This window comes from Lithobates pipiens, unplaced genomic scaffold (assembly GCF_037356315.1).
Source record: "Lithobates pipiens isolate NorthernLeopardFrog02 unplaced genomic scaffold, aLitPip1_a1.2 Scaffold_17, whole genome shotgun sequence".
In the NCBI taxonomy this organism is placed as follows: domain Eukaryota; kingdom Metazoa; phylum Chordata; class Amphibia; order Anura; family Ranidae; genus Lithobates; species Lithobates pipiens.
The window spans coordinates 5,528,932-5,548,396 of NW_027507755.1; the positions used below are offsets into that span (position 1 = coordinate 5,528,932).

At 47.5% G+C, this 19,465-nt stretch overlaps 1 protein-coding gene across 4 annotated transcripts in view; it reads right to left on the bottom strand.

Annotated features, from left to right (window-relative positions):
• CUNH11orf97 (chromosome unknown C11orf97 homolog) overlaps positions 1-19,465 on the bottom strand; it is a 148,706-nt gene that overhangs the window by 42,974 nt on the left and 86,267 nt on the right. For 2 of the 4 annotated variants that reach the window (XM_077484959.1, XM_077484960.1), the window contains exon 5: positions 8,900-8,938. The exons of 1 other annotated variant lie outside the window; for it this stretch is intronic. In XM_077484959.1, coding sequence (XP_077341085.1) covers positions 8,900-8,938 — 39 coding nt within the window. Of the gene's footprint in view, positions 1-4,308; positions 7,999-8,899; positions 8,939-19,465 lie in introns of those variants that run through there. One more of the 4 variants, XM_077484962.1, reaches the window with a different exon arrangement.

Here is a 19,465-nt window from a genome sequence, read left to right on the forward strand (position 1 = left end):
AGAATTTGAGGTATTTCTGCATTAATCTCCACTTCCTCACTGGGAAGGAGGCCAAGCATCTGCTTAACCTGTTCCTTGAGGAACTGATACAACCCCACGGCTGCGACTGTAGGTTGCACTACAGCGCTAGTCCTGGAAAAGGAGGCTTTTAATAATGTTTCCAACGTCTTATCAGTTGGATCTTTAAATACCTGAGCATTATCCAATGGACAGGTCAGGTTTTTATTCACGCAAGAAACAGCCGCATCGACAGATGGGACCCCCCCATTTCTTGGCGAAACTTTCCTCCAGAGGATAATGCACAGAAAACCTTTTAGGAGGAGCAAACAGTTTATCGGGATGTCCCCAATCCTCATACATCAATTTATCCATTAAGGGATGAGTTGGAAAGGAAAAAGCAGTCTGTGGGACTTTCCTGACTCCCAGGGAAGAAACAGAGGACGTAGCGACTTCAGCAGCAGGCATTCTGAATGTGGTACGCACCAATTCAGTATAATACTGCACCTGTTTTCTGAGCGCCTGGGAGGAGGGGACTCTCTCTTCCTCTGATTCCTCCGACTGCTCAAGATCCCTGTCCCAAGATAGGGAACTCTCCTCCTTGTCAGAAGAATCATCTGAAAGAGGAATCTCAGCAGAGGGAGGGGATCTACCCCTTTTCCTGCTATCTTTCAGGGAAGCTGAAATAAAATTCATGATTCTCCCTTCAAAACCCTCCAATGTAGCCCTAAAGGAGTCCTCAGTGACGTATACCGGGACTGAGACATTAGGAGAGGCTGCAAAACCTGACAGGGGCACTGACTCATCCTGTGAGGCTGGCTCCGGTCCTGCAGGGGGGGATGGTAACCTACAGGCATTTTTAGAACCCCTGGACCTAGGCGGTGATTTACCAGTGCCCTTGTTACCTCCCCCTGAGACCCTCTTGCGAGGAGACATAGTCCTAAGCTACAAAGCAGAGGTACTAGTACAAAGTGCAATCACTGTTGTGCTTAAAGTCTAACAATAAATATATATGCTTAAAACTGCACAACCTGATGCTGAGTAGGTGTCTAAGGTTTGCCTGGATCCAATCCCTTGGGATGCTTACTGCCCACAGCTCCTGTGTCTCACACTTACAGCCCCCTGATGCTCTGGGCTTTTTAAAACTGCCACCTGGCGCCTGCGCAGTACAGCGCCGTGCACACCAACGTGCACGGCTCACAACCACACCCCCCCTCCTCCATTAGCCCGGGAGTGCGCTCGGCGTGCGTGCACACGTGCACGAGGACCGCCGGAATCCAGGGGGGAAAGGGAATCTCTATCAGAGCTGCGTGGGACCCCCAGACTACGTGGGACCCCTGTATTACCTTATTGTGGCAGGGATTGCAGTGGAGACGTGAGACCTCTGGAGAACCAGGCTTCACTGAGCGTGTGTACTGAAAGGCATGCAAGTATGCATCAGGCTGCTCTTACTCCCTCTAGTGGTGGAAACCAGGTAAGACATACAACTACTCAAATGAAGAAATCCATAATATAATTATATATAGGATTAACTTCCCTTACCTGTCCTCGCCGCAGGAATTGCTGAAAACAGACAGATCCCAGCCTTCACCCATCACGGCGGGCAGAGTTGTGCCAACCTTCAGGTTTTTTTGGGGTTCTTTCTCAGAAGAACCTCCTACCTGGACCTTGTAAAAGACTCTGCCAGAAACTTTCATGCCACTATGTAAATAGTACACCAAGTCTGGTTTTCCCAGAGCCCAGTCTTCCAATAGGAGAGGACTTACAGGCCAAACCTCGTTTCTTCGGATGACGAGGCCCGGGTACCATACCATCTTGGGAGTCAAATATCGGCCCGAGATATGGATCCGGTTTGTTGTAGCCCTTAGGCCCCCGCAGGGACCTGCACAGAGCTTTCTTCATAGCACATGTTTTACGTCCAACCACCATAGACACTGGCGAAAAAACTGAGGTGCCTCCCATATGGGAGGGGTTATATAGGGGAGGAATTCTCCTTAATTGGGGTTAACCAGTGTCCAATCACCAGAGGTGCCTATATAACCCACTATGTAATGAGCTCCTGTGTCCCGTGATGTATGATCAAGAAAAGGACACTTTTGTGTGTGTGTGTATATACAATGGTGATGTCATCATCCTTCTCGCAAAAATCTTGGAGAATGTTGAGTAGTTTACAGAGCTGTATCTAGGGTCTCCAGCACCCTTGGCGAGAATCAGTATCGCCCCCCCCCCCCCCCCTTCATTAAAGAGTTAGAATTTCAATTTGTTTTTTTACAACAATTTCCTTTCATTTTTAATTGTCTGCATATCCATTAAAGATAATGTTTAGGCTATACAGTCCCTTTTCAATGGTTTTGACTTTTGAAAAAAGATATTGCATATAAACATAGTAGTCAGATGAGATTTAGGATAAACACGTGGTATCACATTCAGAAGTATAAAACCTTATAAACCTTAATAGGTTTTCTATTTTTTCTAATATAACTTATTTTACATTTTTAAAGGTGCTAAATATACTAAAAGATAAGAATTTGTATTCATATTATGCTTATGCTTCATATTGTGCTTAGCTTGGCTATCTAAAATTCAACGTGACCTCCTATCAGAAGAGGTCCCTGGTGTGCGCTGGGAAGGGAACAGAGTGATGTGTTTATTACAATTCATCGCAATATTCAACTCTTTCAACATTTCATTTTGCAGCTTTTTGAAATGTAACAAACTGACATATCATTCCTGTTTATGCACCGCTGTACACAGTGTTGTAGTGCGCCAAAAACAGTATAGTGATAAAGAACATCCTACTTGGTTTCACTTTAGTGGTGTGAACTGAACACACGGCACACAAAGCAAATTGCCCCGTCCATCCGCTACACATCACAGCTCAATGCAGGGTGGTGGGAGTGGGCTTGGTTGGCACTATTGCTTGCGTGGGTGCCTCTTTGCATGCTCTTGCGCATAGGGCAGCCCATTCATTTGAATGCACTCCCCTACATGTGAAAAACGCGGAAAAGAAGTCCCCGGCTCTTTTCTAAAAACATACTGCATAGAACCGCATTCTGCTGCAGCACCATTCAGAATAGGATGTATTTGCAGATGCATGGGGGGGGGGGGGTGCATTTGACAATTAGTGGCACCACCACTCAAGTGCAGTGCATTTCCCTGTGTGTTGGGAAAGCATGCGATGGGCTTTCCCAGCACATGTAGATGTCAATCTAGAATGTCCTGTGTTCTATACAATCAGCAGCACCATAAAACCTGCCACTGTTATTGAACCATCACCTGTTCATATTCTCCTGACAGTGTATGAGAATTAGTGTTGAGCTGTCGGTAAAAAAGAGAAAAAAAAAACTGTAAATAAAAAAATCTTATTTACCCAAATTAAATAAAAAATGCAATGCTTTTAGATTGTAAGCTCTTCGGAGCAGGGCCCTCCTAATCCTCTTGTATGTTATTGTTGTGTTATAACTGTATTGTCTCCCTTTTCTTTTCTAAAGTGCTGCGTAAACTATTGGTGCTATATAAATCCTGTATTATAATAATAATAATAATAATAGTAATAAATGTTCTAGTACAGGGGTAGGCAACGTTTTGAGCACAGTGTGCGGATAAATGTTTTCAAATAAATTGAGAGTGCCAATTTTATAACAAAAAATGTCAACTTCACATTCTCAATCACTAAAAGGATTTTTTATACAGTAAATGCTCTAAAACTACTTTCGTAGTGAGAAATTAACATCCTGCACCTTCACACCTCAGATTAGTGTCCCCCCGCTCCTCTGCTTCACCACTGTAACCCCCTGCTCATCTGCCCCACCACTGTAACCCCCTGCTCATGTGTTCCACCGATGTACCTCCTGCACATCTGCCCCACCACTGTACCCCTTGCTCTTCTGTCCCACCACTGTAACCCCCTGCTCATCTGCCCCATCAATGTACCCCTTTTCTCATCTGCCTCACCGCTTTAGCTCCCTGCACATCTGCTCCAACAGACGTATCCCCATGCTCTTCTGTCTCACTATTGAATCACCTTCTCATCTGTCTTAACACTGAACCCATCTGCCCCACCAATGTAACCCGCTTTCTCATCTGCTCCACTGCTTTACACCCCCTGCTTTTCTTCCCCAACACTGTACCTTCTGCACATCTGTCTCACCTCTGTAGCTCCCTGGTCTTCAGCCCCACCTCTGTATCCCCCTGGTCTTCAGCCCTACCTCTGTACCCCCCTGGTCTTCAGCCCCAGATCTGTACCCCCCTGGTCTTCGGCCCCAGATCTGTACCCCCCTGGTCTTCGGCCCCAGATCTGTACCTCCCTGGTCTTCGGCCCCAGATCTGTACCCCCCTGGTCTTCGGCCCCACCTCTGTACCCCCCTGGTCTTCGGCCCCACCTCTGTACCCCCCTGGTCTTCAGCCCCACCTCTGTATCCCCCTGGTCTTCAGCCCCACCTCTGTACCTCCCTGGTCTTCAGACCCACCTCTGTACCCCCCTGGTCTTCAGACCCACCTCTGTACTAGGGTTGCCACCTGTCCAGGATTCACCCGGACAGTTCGGGTTTGGCATCATACGTCCGGGTTTCAGCCTGCCTGAAACCCGGACACATTATTCAGACTGGACTATGGCTTCCCAGAAGGGTTGCTGGCTGCAGTTGTCTAAGCTGAGAGTGTGTTACACTCTATTTCACACTGCCCAAAGCCATTATTAACAATCCCCCCCAAATACATGTACAGATGGGAGAGGAGCGAGGGCTCGATCTGCACCTTTTCCTCCCGCCCCTACCCCTCTGTCCACACTCCAGTCCCCAGGGATGTGCCTCGGAAAAAGGAAGTGGGGGCTGGAAATTTGAAGTCCAGCAGCCTCAGAGACATCTGGATGAAAGTTGCTGACTGCCAAGGGGTAAGTGAGCTCACCATCCATCCCCGTTTGTGACTGAAGTCTCCCACCTTCTCTCTCCTGCCTCTGAGTGAGTACACTAAGGTAAAACAGGATTCTCAGAGCACTCCTTACATCAGAGTTCTCCTTTACACCAAAGCCACAGTGTTCCCCCTTACATCAGAGTCCTCTCCGTATATCAGAGTTCTCAGTGTTCCCCCTTAGATCAGGGTTCCCAGAGCATTCCTCATGTCAGAGTCCCCAGAGTTCTCCCTTACATCAGAGTCTGCAGAATCCCCCCCTTACAGTGAAAGGGAACTCTGCGAGTTCAAATGTAAAAGGAGAACTCTGTGGACTCTGATCTAAATCGGGACTCTTGTTATTAACTTCATATGATTAGAAATGCTATTTAATAGCAAAATATATGTATAGTTTATATAACAAAAAAAAAAGAATAATTCTGTGCGCCGCTAAAGTGTTCGGGTTTGACTTGAAGAAAAGGTGGCAACCCTACTCTGTACCCCCCTGGTCTTCTGCTCCACCTCTGTAAAGCATGCTGGGACTTGTAGTCCTATCACAGGCTGTAATGCTCCTGCAGAGCATAGTGGGACTTTTAGACCCCTTTCACACCATACCGCCGATAGCGTGGCCGGTAAAACGCCGCTATTTTTAGCGGCGTTATACTGCCGCATTTCGGCCTCTAGCGGGGCGCTTTTACCCCCTGCTAGCAGCCACGAAAGGGTTAAAACCACCGGCAATACGCCGCAATTGCGGCATTTTGCCGGCGGTATTACAGCGCTGCCCCATTGATTTCAATGGGGAGCAGCGGTGGAGGAGCGGTAAACACACTGCTCCTTCACCGCTCCAAAGAAGCTGCTGGCAGGACTTTTTTTCTGACGTCCTGCCAGCGCACTGCTGTAGTGTGAAAGCCCTTGGGGGCTTTCACACTACACACAATGCTGCAGCTTCTTTAGGGCGTTTTGCAGGCGCTATTTCTAACGCTATAGCGCCTGCAAAACGCCCTGGTGTGAAAGGGGTCTTAGTTCTATATCGTGGGCTGCAATGAAAGTGCAGAGCATACTGAGACTTGTAGTTTTGTCACAGGCTGCAAGAGATGTGCAGAGCATGCTGGGACCTGTAGTTCTATCATAGGCTGCAAGAGAGGTGCAGAGCATGCTGGGACTTTTAGTTCTAGCCAAGTCACACAGGAACCTAGTCTACAATAAAAGTGCAGATCATTCATGCTGGGACCTGTAGCTCTATCACAGGCAGAAATAGAGGAGCAAGGCATGTTGGAGCTTCTAGTCCTATCACAGGCTGTAATGGAGGTGCACAACATGCTGGGACCTGTAGTTCTATCCCAGGGTTCACGGCATGTACAGGTTGTACAACGTTTTCGTTTCCTCCTTCCCAATCTCAGCCACTCTCTCCCCCTCCTCCCTGCCTATCTATAAAGCATAGAAAAGTTTGTACGGACCTGAAGTCGGCGTGTGTTCCCCCTCCCCCTCCTCTTGTGTGTATACAGATCTGAATGAGAAGGGGGAGGGGGAGGAGACAGCTTTGTTCTGCTGTGTGTGTGAGAAGGGCTGCAGGGACGGGAGACATGCATCTGCATCTGAAGCATGTGAGGTGATGTGAAGGTGGGCTGTGTGTGTGAGAACAAGTTAGAAGAGCAGTAAAACACTGCCAATATGCCCCCCCTCGACCCGCACCACTGGTGGGCGCCAGTCTGGCCAACCTCTTGGTACACCTCTGGTAGTTTAAGGAGCACATGATACTCTTCTTGCAAGATTTGGGCTACTCAGTATTGCTAAAAATGTTTTTGGCATGAGAACAGTGCTGGTGCAAGGATTTTTGACACCTTAAGAGAAACCTCATTTTGCCACCCCCTGGCTCCACCCCTGACTCCACCCCATTTGCCCTGTCCATGTATACCCCACCTTTTTTAATAAATCATCCATCAAATGCAGCCCACCAGTGCCCATGAAATGGAGCCTCACCAGTGCCCATGAAATTCAGCCTCACCAGCGCCCATGAAATGCAGCCTCACCAGCGACCCTGAATTAATGTCCGCTTGCTTCCATTCATTTGGGAGTCGAGACACAGACACAGTCCTTCGCCGTCACTGCGCCTTTGAGACTATGTGTGAATAGAGTGGAGGCTGGCTGCTGTTGCTAAGACGTGCCGTGTACACACGACTGGACTTTGACAGCAAAGTTCCGATGGAACGAATCCGTCAGACAATTCAATCGCGTGTGGGCTTCATCAGACCTTTTCTGTCGAAAAATTTGACGGACTTTAGAAATAGAACATGTTTCAAATCTTTCCACCAGAACCAGTTCCTATTGAGAAAACCACTCATCTGCATGCAGGTCTGACCGACCAACAACAAAGCAAGGGCAGCTATTGGCTACTGGCTATTGAACTTCTTTTCTAGTCCAGTCGTATGTCATCACGTTAAACGATTGGACTTTGGTGTGATCGTGTGTGGGCAAGTCTGTTTCAGCGGAACTCCGTTGGAACTCCGTCGAAAAGTCCATCAGAGTTCATTCCCACGCAAAGTCCGGTCATGTGTACATGGCATAAGTTGCTTACTGGAGAGAGAAGAGAGTAGGAACAGCAGTGGCCAGGTGCCCTAGGCAGCAGGGCGCCCTAGGCGTCTGCCTAGTTTGCCTAGTGGTAGCTCCGGCCCTGCATGGGAATGAAGTCACTCCCCACCGTACGATGGAAGTCGAGGAAAGGCGAATATATTATTAATATACACGGGTTCTTTTGTTGCCCTTTCATGCAGCATTAACAGAAGAGGAATGGAGGTGACACATTGAACAAGTGGATCCTGCCTGAAGTGCAAGGTCCCAAGTGAAGCCCAATTCTTGTTAAAACTTTTTTTTTTTTTTTCTTACGATCTTTAAAAAAATAAAAATAAAAAATAAAGTAGGCAAATGAAGATGTGTTGTCTCCTCTCGGGACAGTAGGCTGCTTCCAAGCCAACAATACCGTTTTTAAGCAAAGAAGGCACACTTGTCAGACCCCTATTATTGTGTCTGGTTATTTTGGGCCAAATTATGGATTATCCGCAGGCTGAAAGTTGGATGTTTCCTTTCTGCTGACAGTTGTCTTAGAACTACGTCTGAATTCTGTAATTACACACAGTACATGGTTTCAGGATGTACACTTTTTACCTTGCTTTATGAGATGCAAAAACAGTACAAAAAAATAGAATAAAAAGGTAAAACTAGTACTTTAAGAAAAAAAAAAACATGGCAAATGATTTTTGAACACAAAGCTTTAGCAAATAATGCCTTCATTGGTACAGTACTTAGGCATACCTCCCAACATTTTGAGATGGGAATGAGGGACACCTACCAGCAAAGGTATGTAGGCATGGGGCACGCCCCCCTGCCACACCCCCTTAAAGGAGAATTAAACCAAGAAATAGGTTAATTCAATTCCCAAGGGCTTTTTTTTTTTTTTTTACCACTACTATTCCTTTATGTTGGCTTTTAAAATGTGCAAATGCAGCAATTTAGAATGTGTAAAAAAGGTTTAGCACTGGGAAACATTTTTTGAAAGGTAAAAAGTGCATTTTATATACAACTATATGGATCAGACCAAAATAAGGGGGGGAAGAGTGAAGAAGGACATTGCTCCAAATCAGGGACAGTCCTTCAAAATCAGGGACAGCTGGGAGCTATGCTTAGGTAACCCACTCATGTGTAGGTGTTTTTTCATCAGTTTGTTTTGCATTGCATAGATTTGTGATGTGTTCACTTTAGTAATTTGAAAATTGGTTTTGCAGTTTAGGAGCTCATACAGGACTCAACTGTCTGATCCCTATAGAAAAGGTGTTAACGCTGCTGTAAACAGAGCTGGTGCTAACATAAGGCAGCACAAGCTGCTGCCTTAGGGCACCAGGATGGGGGGGGGGAGTGCACCTTCGCCTAAGTAGACAAAAATCCTTGCACCTGCCCCCCCAGCCCTGGCTGTAAGCCTGACAACCACTAAAACTCAGTGTACTATTTCCAAGCAAATAATTACCTTCCTTCTGCGAGCTGTTGTTTGAAACTCTTGGAGGACCTAAGACAGAAAAAAAGTGTATTTAAATTTCCATACATCTGCAACGCTCAGATTTAGAGCTTATTGCATGGGCTATTACTTTACCGCATCATCTTCTGGCTCATAGTGACAAAGTTGGCTTTCATCCCCTACCCCCAGCAACACACACCTGTCTTTACACATGAACTTTAATGGCATCCCAGTCTTGGTCCATAGGGTTCAATATCGCAGCTATAAGAGCTTCAACTCTTCTGGGAAGGTTGTTCAAGTTCCTTCACCCCAAACTCGCTCATCCATGTCTTTATGTACCTTGCTTTTAGCACTGGTGCGCCGTCATGTTGGAACAGGAAGGAGCCATCCCCAAACTGTTCCCACAAAGTTGGGAGCATGAAATTGTCCAAAATGTCTTAATATGCTGACACCTTAAGAGTTCCCTTCATTGGAACTAAGGGGACAAGCTCAACCCCTGAAAACCAACCCCACAACATAATCTCCCCTCTACCAAATGATTTGGACTAGTGCGCAAAGAAAGATCCATAAAGACATGCATGAGCAAGGACTATGGTGACATCTGATGTAAAGGAGGACTCTGATGCTGACATCTAATGTAAAGGGAGTCTTTGATGGTGACATCTAATGTAAAGGGGGTTTCTAATGGTCACATCTGATGTCCCCTTACATCCGGTGTCCCTCAGAGGAGCCCCCCCTTACATCAGGTATCCCCCAGCGGTGTCCCCCCTTACATCAGGTATCCCCCAGCGGTGTCCCCCTTACATCAGGTATCCGGCTTACATCAGGTGTCCCCCAGTGGAGCCCCCTTACATCAGGTATCCCCCAGCAGTGTCCCCCTTACATCAGGTGTCCCCAAGTGGAGCCCCCCTTACATCAGGTATCCCCCAGTCATGTCCCTCTTACATCAGGTATCCCCTAGCGGAGCCCCCATACATCAGGTATCCCCCAGCGGAGCCTCCTTACATCAGGTATCCCCCAGCGGAGCCCCCTTACATCAGGTATCCCCCAGCGGAGCCCCCCTTACATCAAGAATCTCCCAGCGGAGCCCCCACTTACATCAGGTATCCCCCAGTGGAGCCCCCCCTTACATCAGGTGTTCCCCTTTCATCAGGAATCCCCCAGCGGTGTCCCTCTTACATCAGGCATCCCCCAGTGGAGCCCCCCTTACATCAGGTATCCCCCAGTGAAGCAGCCCCCTCTTACCTCCTGATGTAAGGGGGGCCACTCCACTGGGGGATACCTGATGTAAAGGGGGTCTGCTTCACTGGGGGATACCTGATGTAAGGGGGGCTGCTCCACTGGGTGATACCTGATGTATTCCCCAGTGGAGCGGCCCCCCTTACATCAGGTATTCCCCAGTGGAGTAGCCCCTCTTACATCAGGTATCCCCCATTGAAGCAGTCCCCCTTACATCAGGTATCCCCCAGCAGCGGAGACTCTCTCACCGCCATTACAGAACACCAGAACAGAGTAGAATAAAATAGTCGGAGCCAGCCGGGTGGCTGCCAATAGAAATTGAGCTGTGGCGCCGCCCACAACAGGTTGCAGACAGACCGGCAGCAGGGCGGAGGGTGGGCAGAACCGCAGCTCAATTTCTATTGGCAGCCATACGGCCTCTTGTTTGTTCTCAGGGTTCTGATATTCTGTAAAATGGCGGCCGGTGGAGACATTATCTCCGCCGGCCACGGATCTCTAGCAGTGGCGAAAAGACGGTAAAACAAGGATTTGCTGGGACGTTTCCCGGGAATCACGAAAACCGTGAAAAAGTTCTAAATCCTGGGAAATTCTGGACATTTGGTAAGTATGTAACAGGGAGGTTGACGTCACAGAGAAGGATTATGGGAATTTCAGAAGAGAGAAAGTAGGGTAGCCAGGCAGAGAAGTCATCAAGCAAAGTTGATAATGTTCCGGGGGTCAGTAGATAACAGCAATTTTTTAGGAAATTGAAGCTCTCTGTATATTTCTATTTTCTACAAATGATGAGAGGGACAGAGAGGGAGGAGAAGAACCTGGAAAGTGCTCTGTGATCACAGAACCATCAAACATTTTGTTGCAAATAAACAGAGTCACAAGAAACGTGTTGAGAAAAAAAACTGCCAAAGATCTTAGAAGAATCAAACATAAAGCTACCAGAAAGCCATTATCCTCCAGTGCTGTCATATTCCAGAACTGCAACCTACCTGGAGTGCCCAGAAGTACAAGTACCTCAATTTTTACTTTCTTAAAGTGGTAGTAAACCCGCTAATTTTTTTTTTTTAACCACCTGCAAAGCAAAAGGCATAATGAGCTAGTATGCACAGCATACTAGCTCATTATGAAATACCTTAGAACGAGGCCCGACATCTGGCCCGATTTCTTCCGGGTATCGCGGCTCCGGCGCTGTGAGTGGCCGGAGCCGCGATATTGTCACTTCCACGCATGTGTGTGCGAGATTTCATCCTGGCCGGGCCGGCCACTGCCGGACTTTCAGCCGAGAATCCCCTTGTGCGCATGCGCCGCTGCAGTCAGCGGCGCATACCGAGGGTTTACAGGTTTAGGAGATATTTTTTTGACCTACAGGTAAGCCTTATTATAGGCTTTCCTGTAGGTAAAAGTAAAAAAAATGAGTATACAACCTCTTTAAATATTCCGGTCTGAGGTTTATTAACATTTTGGATTGAGTGAGAGCACTTTAGTTGTTCAATAATTAAATTAATCCTCAAAAATACAACTTGACTAATACTTGTACACACAATGTAGAGAAAATGAGGCGGTAGCTCGAGAATAGATCCCCTTAAGATTACACAGTGGGCTTCCTAGATGGGGTGCTGTGCTGGCGATGTAGGCAGTGGCGGCTGGTGCTCAAAATCTTTGGGGGGGAGCAAACAAACTGAAAAATTCAGAAAAAAAAACCCATCAATTGCAGCATCACTGTGCCATCAAACGCTGCCACTGTGCCCATCGAACGCTGTCACTGTGCCCATCGAACGCTGCCACTGTGCCCCAAATGCTGCCACTGTGCCCATTAAATGTTGCCACTGTGCCCCAAGTGCTGCCACTGTGCCCCCTGCCCGCTGTCTGCCCGGCACTTACCTTGTCTCTAGTGTGTAGCGGGTGACGACGGCAGGCGGCGAGCAGTGTCCGGTGTCCTCCATTTCACCGACCCCGATGTCTTCAACCGCCCTCCTCCTCTCATCTTCTGCAATGATTGGACGCCTGGTAGGTGTCCAATCACAGCACCTGTGATTTCAGCCAATCAGATGACAGGTAACACAGACCCGGCAACCTGATTGGCTGAGAGGCGGGCCAGTGTTAGTGAAGCGATGTATTCGCTTCTCTAACACAACACTGTGTAAACAGCGAACGCACAGCAGTGCGCTTGCTGTTTACCCTTTTGGTAGCCTATTAGAGCCCACGGCTCTAATCAGGATGCCTATTAGAGCCAACAGCTCTAATCAGGCGCTTCCAAAGAAACCCCACCGCTGTAATTCGGATGCCCGGCGCCCAACAAGGGGCCGAACACCTGAATAGGGGGCAGCAGCGGCGACAATAGATAGATTCATGCAGTGCATGAATCTATCTATTGGTGATAGAGCGGTGCAGGAGAGAGGGGGCGGTGCTCCTGCGCCCTCTATGGACGCACCGCCACTGGGGGTTCAAGGATGTGCCATTCCATATACAGGCAGGACAACAAAGTCCTTCCCCAAACTCCAATAATATACAGGGTTTCTCTGGACCATTTCTATTCTGTCCCTGCTCCTCAGGAACCTTTCCCTGCACTAAGTTAGCTAGAATTCCCCCGCTGAAATATACTACTCACACGCAGGGCATGTAAAAATGCCCAACGCTCAGGAGCACTTGGCGTCCAATCAGACACAGGCTCTCCCAAGATAGTGCCAGGAGCCCAGCGCAAAGGACATCTTTGTTCCCTGCAAGGTTCCCCTAGTGGATCACCTTTTTTTACGCTCTGCTGTCACTCGCCAAAACGATATTAATGCTACTCAGATAGAACAGCAGCTTATCACACAACACCCCCTAACATGGTTTGCAGAAAGCACTGCATTTTAAAAATAATTTTTAAAACATTTTAAATAGGGCTGTGGAAATTAATTCCTCAGTTAATCGATTAATTTTTTTGATCGATCAAAATTCTTTTGATCGGTACTCACATCTCCGCCGGCTTCCGGGTCTTCGGGGAGTTCTGTTGGAGATCTGGTGACATCACGGACATCAACGTCACTGGACTCCTCCCCCCTTCCCCAAGTGCCTCTGTCTGCTAACGAAGGGAAGGGGGGAGGAGTCTGGTGACGTTGAAGTTCTGATTGAACGTAGCGCGTACGGGGGAGGAGCTACATATGACGCCACCCTCTGTTGCCCTGCGGAACTAACACGATTGTTGGCTTTACGTGCTGTGTTTTTATCATCTTTATGTGATTCAAAAATGAAATCTTATACTTAAGCGGTGAGCACTTAGATGTTTTCTTTCTACCCATGACCTGGCGTCCTTGCTGAGATCTAAGGAGAGAGAAGTTTATGGTCCGTCTTAACCCTTTTGATACTCGCTTGCATAACCACCTGTTTGCACAGGGGTCCATGCCATAAGGTGAGAGTGATTAGTTAGACCGGAGGTGGAGGGATTGTCGCGCTACTGTGGAAAAAAAACTTACGTCAGTGCTACAGTTTGAATTAAAAACATATTTGTGTGAACTGTGAAGTTAAGTCATGGATTGTGGAAGTTTTGTGGCTAGTGTTGGGTGATTGTATATAGTGTATACCACATTTACCACTGACTAATGCAGAGTTGCAATGCAAGGAGATCAGCTGAAAGTAATTGGATCTGTATGTGCGTTATAATTGATCGAAATTAGTCCATTAATCGATTTTTAAAAAATGGTTTAATCGAACGCGAAAATTTTAATCAGTAACAGCCCTAATTTTAAAATATAGCGAATATTATTGTATTAGGTCCTCCTAATACAATAATGGTTATGTTGAAACATACTGTATTTCTTGGCTTGCAGCCGGCACCGGAGTTACACAGAATGTGTTTATCTCTGGAGTTTTTATTTAGGTTACATTTTATATTTTTACTTCCTTTTTCATATGGCGGTGAACACAGCATTGTGTCATTTAGTGGGCAGACAGTCGATCAGCCTAACACGCACCTCACGTCATTCGTTTTCTGTGCATAAACCACAAACTTTGTCCCCATCTGCAGTTGCGAGGCTGATAAGCGGCTGGAAATGATGTGTGCTGAAAGCCTCACTATAATCTCTATTGTCTCACACAATTGGAATATTTATAAGGAGTAAAAATCTGCCTGAGGGGAGTCTCCCTCATATTCTATAGTAAAATATGAGCGCTGGGAAATTCTCAGCAAATACAACGTGATTTACATAGGGAAGCAAATCTCAGACTTTTTTTTCACCAAGGTCTGAAGTACTTATCGCAGATGACAGCTGTGCATCCTGAGCATCACCTATAGGTAGGTGTTCACTGTAAATGAAAGAACTCTGTTAGGACTTGTTTACACTCGCAGTTGAGGGGCAGCTAAAACACACAGTTGAGTCCTGTTTTTACTGCTACCCTGCTTTACTGCTCTTAAAGTGGAAGAAAACCCTAAGGCCGCGTACACACGGGCGGATTGTCTGCCGAACTAAGTTCGTCAGACAATCCGACAGACAGTCCGTCCAAACTTTTGAATGAACGGACTTGCCCACACAGGGCACTTTTTGAGTGGACTAATACAGCGGACTATGTCCGCCATACAATCCGCTCAACTTTTGAAATGAACGGACTCGCCCACACACGCGGAGGAAAGTCCGCTAATTTCGAGCGCGTCTCCAGGTCCCCCCCAAGTCCACAACAGACCCTTGTCCGAGCACGCTACCCGGCCGGCCAGGAAAGGGGGGCGAGCGAGCGCCCCCCCTCCTGAGCCGTACCAGGCCGCGTGCCCTCAACATGGGGGGTGCCTTAGGGAAGGGGGGGGCCGCGCGGCCCCCCCACCCCAAAGCACCTTGTCCCCATGTTGATGAGGACAAGGGCCTCTTCCCGACAACCCTGGCCGTTGGTTGTCGGGGTCTGCGGGCGGGGGGCTTATCGGAATCCGGGAGCCCCCTTTAATAAGGGGGCCCCCGGATACCGGCCCCCCACCCTATGTGAATGAGTATGGGGTACAATGTACCCCTACCCATTCACCTGTGAAAAAAAGTACAAAAAAAAAACACAACACAGGGTTAAAATATTTTATTGCACAGCTCCGGGGGTCTTCCGTCTTCGGGGGTCTTCTCGCCGGACTCCTCCGCTATCTTCTTGTAGCTCTTTTGCTAGCGGAGGAGTCCGGCTTTCTTCCTCCCCGCCGCCGGCCTCTTCTCCCGACTTCGGGGGTCTTGTCCCCCTCTTCGGTTCTTCTGCCGGGCCACTGCGCCTTCTTTTACAGGCGGAAGACCCCCGGAGCTGTGCAATAAAATATTTTAACCCTGTGTTGTGTTTTTTTTTGTACTTTTTTTACAGGTGAATGGGTAGGGGTACATTGTACCCCATACTCATTCACATAGGGTGGGGGGCCGGTATCCGGGGGCCCCCTTATTAAAGGGGGCTCCCGGATTCCGATAAGCCCCCCGCCCGCAGACCCCCACAACCAACGGCCAGGGTTGTCGGGAAGAGGCCCTTGTCCTCATCAACATGGGGACAAGGTGCTTTGGGGTGGGGGGGCCGCGTGGCCCCCCCTTCCCCAAGGCACCCCCATGTTGAGGGCACGCGGCCTGGTACGGCTCAGGAGGGGGGGCGCTCGCCTGGCCGGCCGGGTAGCGTGCTCGGACAAGGGTCTGTTGTGGACTTGGGGGGGACCCCCACGCCGATTTTTTTCGGCGTTGGGGTTCCCCTTTAAGTCCATACCAGGCGGCGGGGCCAGCGACGTCTCCGTCGCGGGCCACGCCTACCTGGAGACCCGCTCGAAATGAGCGGACCTTTCTCCGGGCGGGAAAAGTCCGCTCATTTCGAAAGTACAGCGGACTGGCACACACACGGGCGGACTGTCCGCTCAAACCAAGTTTGGACGGACAATCTTACGGAAATTCCGTAAGACTTTGTTCGTCAGACAGTCCGCTGAAAAAGTCCGCTGAAGCCCACACACGAGCGGACTGTCCGCTGAAATTGGACTAAGTTGGGCAGACAGTCCGCCCGTGTGTACTATGCCTATTCTTAACCACTTGCTTACTGGGTACTTAAACCCCCCTCCTGCCCAGACTAATTTTTAGCTTTCAGCGCTGTCACACTTTGAATGACAATTGCTCGTTCATACAACACTGTACTTAAATTAAATTTTTATAATTTTTTTCACACAAATTGAGCTATCTTTTGGTGGTATTTAATCACCACTTGGGTTTTTATTTTTTGCTAAACATACAAAATAAGACAGAAATTAAAAAACAAAAACACGTTTCATAGTTTGTTATAAAATTTTGCAAACGGGTAATTCCTCTCCTTTATTGATATTTGTTGATGAGGCTGCACTGATGGGCACTGATGGGAACTGATGGGCTGCACTGATAGGCACAGATAAGGCAACACTGATAGGCACTGATGGGCACAGATAAGATGGCACTGATGGGCCCTGATGGGTGGCACTGATGATAAGCAATGATGGGTGGCACTGATGGGCACTGGTAGGTGGTATTGATAGGCAGCACTGGTGATGAGGCACTGATTGGTGACATTTATAGGTGACACTGTGGGCACTGGTAGGTGGTGCTGGTGGGCACTGGTAGGCAGCACTGTTGTGCACTGGTAGGTGGCACAGGGGGGCACAGAAGCCTCTGCAGAGACTCTCCACGATCGGGACTGATGTCACTCTCACAGCCATCGGTGATTGGCCAATTACCGGCTCTGTTTACATCACATGACCAGCTGTCATTGGCTGACAGCTGATCACATGGTAAGGGGTCTGAATCGACCCCTTACTCCGATCTGTGATCGCTGAGTCTCATAGACTCGCTGATCACAGAGCGTGGCAGGATAGACAGAATATCAACGAAAAATCCTGATACAAATGTTATAAATTAAGTTGCAGTTTATAGTGAGTAAAAATAAATATTTGATCCCTTACCAACCAACAATAATTATGGCTCCCACAGACTGGCTACAGTATGAGCTCATGTGGTACACAGATTAGCCCTGTCAATTTAAGAAGATGCTTATAACGACAACTTATTGGGGGGTTATTTAGTAAAGGAAAATCCACTTTGCACTGCAAATGCACTTGGAAGTAAAGTCGCTGTAGATCCAAGGGGGACACGTAAGGAAAATAAAAAACAGCATTTTAGCTTGCACATGATTGGATGATAAAATCAGCAGAGCTTCCACTCATTTCAGATCTACCGCTTAGATTTAGGGCGATTGCGTTCCAAGTGCACTTTCAGTGCAAAGTGGATTTGCCTTTTGTAAATAGCCCCCATTGTGTGTATAAAAGATACCTGTCCACAGAATCTTTCTTCCATTCCAGCCCACCATCATGGGCAAGACCAAAGAGCTGTCAAAGGACATCAGGGCCAAGATTGTAGACCTGCACAAGGCTGGAATGGTCTACATGACCATCAGCAAAAAGATTGGTGAGAAGAAGACAACTGTTGGAGTGATTATTCTCAAATGGAAGAAATAAAAATAACCATTAATTGCCCTCGGTCTGGAGCTCCATGCAAGATTTCGCCTCGTGGGGTAAGGATGATCACGAGAAAAGTTAGGGTTCAGCCCAGAAATACACGAGAGGAGCTTGTGAATGATCACAAGGCAGTTGGGATTAGTCACCCAACAAACCATTGGTAACACAATACGCCACCATGGAATGAAATCCTCCAGTGCTTGCAAGCCCCCCCCCAAGAAGGCACATGTACAGGTCCATCTGAAGTTTTACAATTAACATCTAAATGATTCAGCAAAGTATTGGGAGAAAGTGCTATGGTCAGATGCAAAATTGTGCTCTTTGGCATTAACTTGACTTGCCATGTTTGGAGGAAGAGAAATGCTGACTATGACCCTAAGAACACCATCTCTACAGTCAAGCACAAAGGTGGAAACATTGTGCTTTGGGGCCGTTTCTCTGCTAAAGGTACAGATCGACTTCTGTATTTAGGGACAAATAATGGGCCCATGTATTGTAAAATTTGGATGAAAACCTTCTTCCCTCAGCCAGAACACTGGAGATGGGTCGTGGATGGGTCTTTCATCATGACAATAACCCAAAACATACCACCAAGGCAACAAAGTAGTGGCTCAAGAAGAGGCACATTAAAGTCATGGAGTGGCCTAGCCGGTCTCCAGACCTTAAAGTGGATGTGAACCCGATTCATGAAATTTGACCTGGGCACATTTATCTACAGTGTTTTGTTATCTCTCTTCAAGCACTGTGTCCCGTAGCTATTTCCTGCTCCGTTCATCGGCTATCAGCCTGATAACTTCTGACAAGTTCGCCATCACATATGATAAAAGCAGGCAGAGTTTTGTGTTGGGGTGGATGCTATAAATAGATTAGCACTGAGCTGAACGATTCAACAAACAGAGCTGAACATCTCTACCTATGAGGAGAGGGGGCTTTTGCCTTTCCTCCAATCAGCTGTCTTGGCTGTATGTCCAGGCTTCACTGCAGTGTTAACCAGGAAGAGAATATATCCCAACTTGATGTACAATTTCTAAACAGTAAGTAAAGAAGTATACATGTAAAACCTATGTAAGTTGATTTGTTTCATCTCTGTGTATCATCTGAGACTGTTCACTTCACTAGGTATATGTGTGGGTTTACATCCAGTTCAGTCCTATAGAAACATTTTGGAGGGAGCTGAAACGTCAAGTAGCCAAGTGACAGCCAAGAAACCTTAAGAATTTAGAGAAGATCTGTAAAGAAGAGTGGACCAAAATCCCTCCTGAGATGTGTGCAAACCTGGTAACCAACTACAAGAAACATCTTACCGCTGTGCTTGCCAACAAGGGTTTCTCCACCAAGTACTAAGTCATGTTTTTCTTGGGGATCAAATACTTTTTTTACTCACTGAACTGCAACTCCATTTATGACACTTTTATGATGTGTTTTTTTTTTCTGGATTTTGGTTCATATTCTGTCTCTATCATTTAAAATACACCTATGATAAAAATGATAGACCCTTCACTTCTTCTTTGTAAGTGGTAAAACTTGCAAAATCATCAGGTGATCAAAAAGTCATTTCCCCCCACTGTATATCTTTTTTACACAGCTTAACTACAGCTGCTGACTTTTAATAAATGGACACTCACCTGTCCCGGGTTCCAGCGATGCCAGCAGCCGAGGCCGATCGATCGCTCGGCTCTCGGCTGCTGCCGTCACCATTCTAGGTGAGGGAATCAGGAAGTGAAGCGAATCGGCTTCACTTCCCGGTTCCCTACTGCGCATGCGCGAGTCGCGCAGCGCAATAGGAATTCTCCGCGCTGTCTCTGAGACCCGTGTGTGTCCCAGCAGACAGCGTGGCAGGACAGGAAATGGCGTAGACTCCCAAGGTAGTCTATGCCCGAAAGTGGGTGTAAATACCT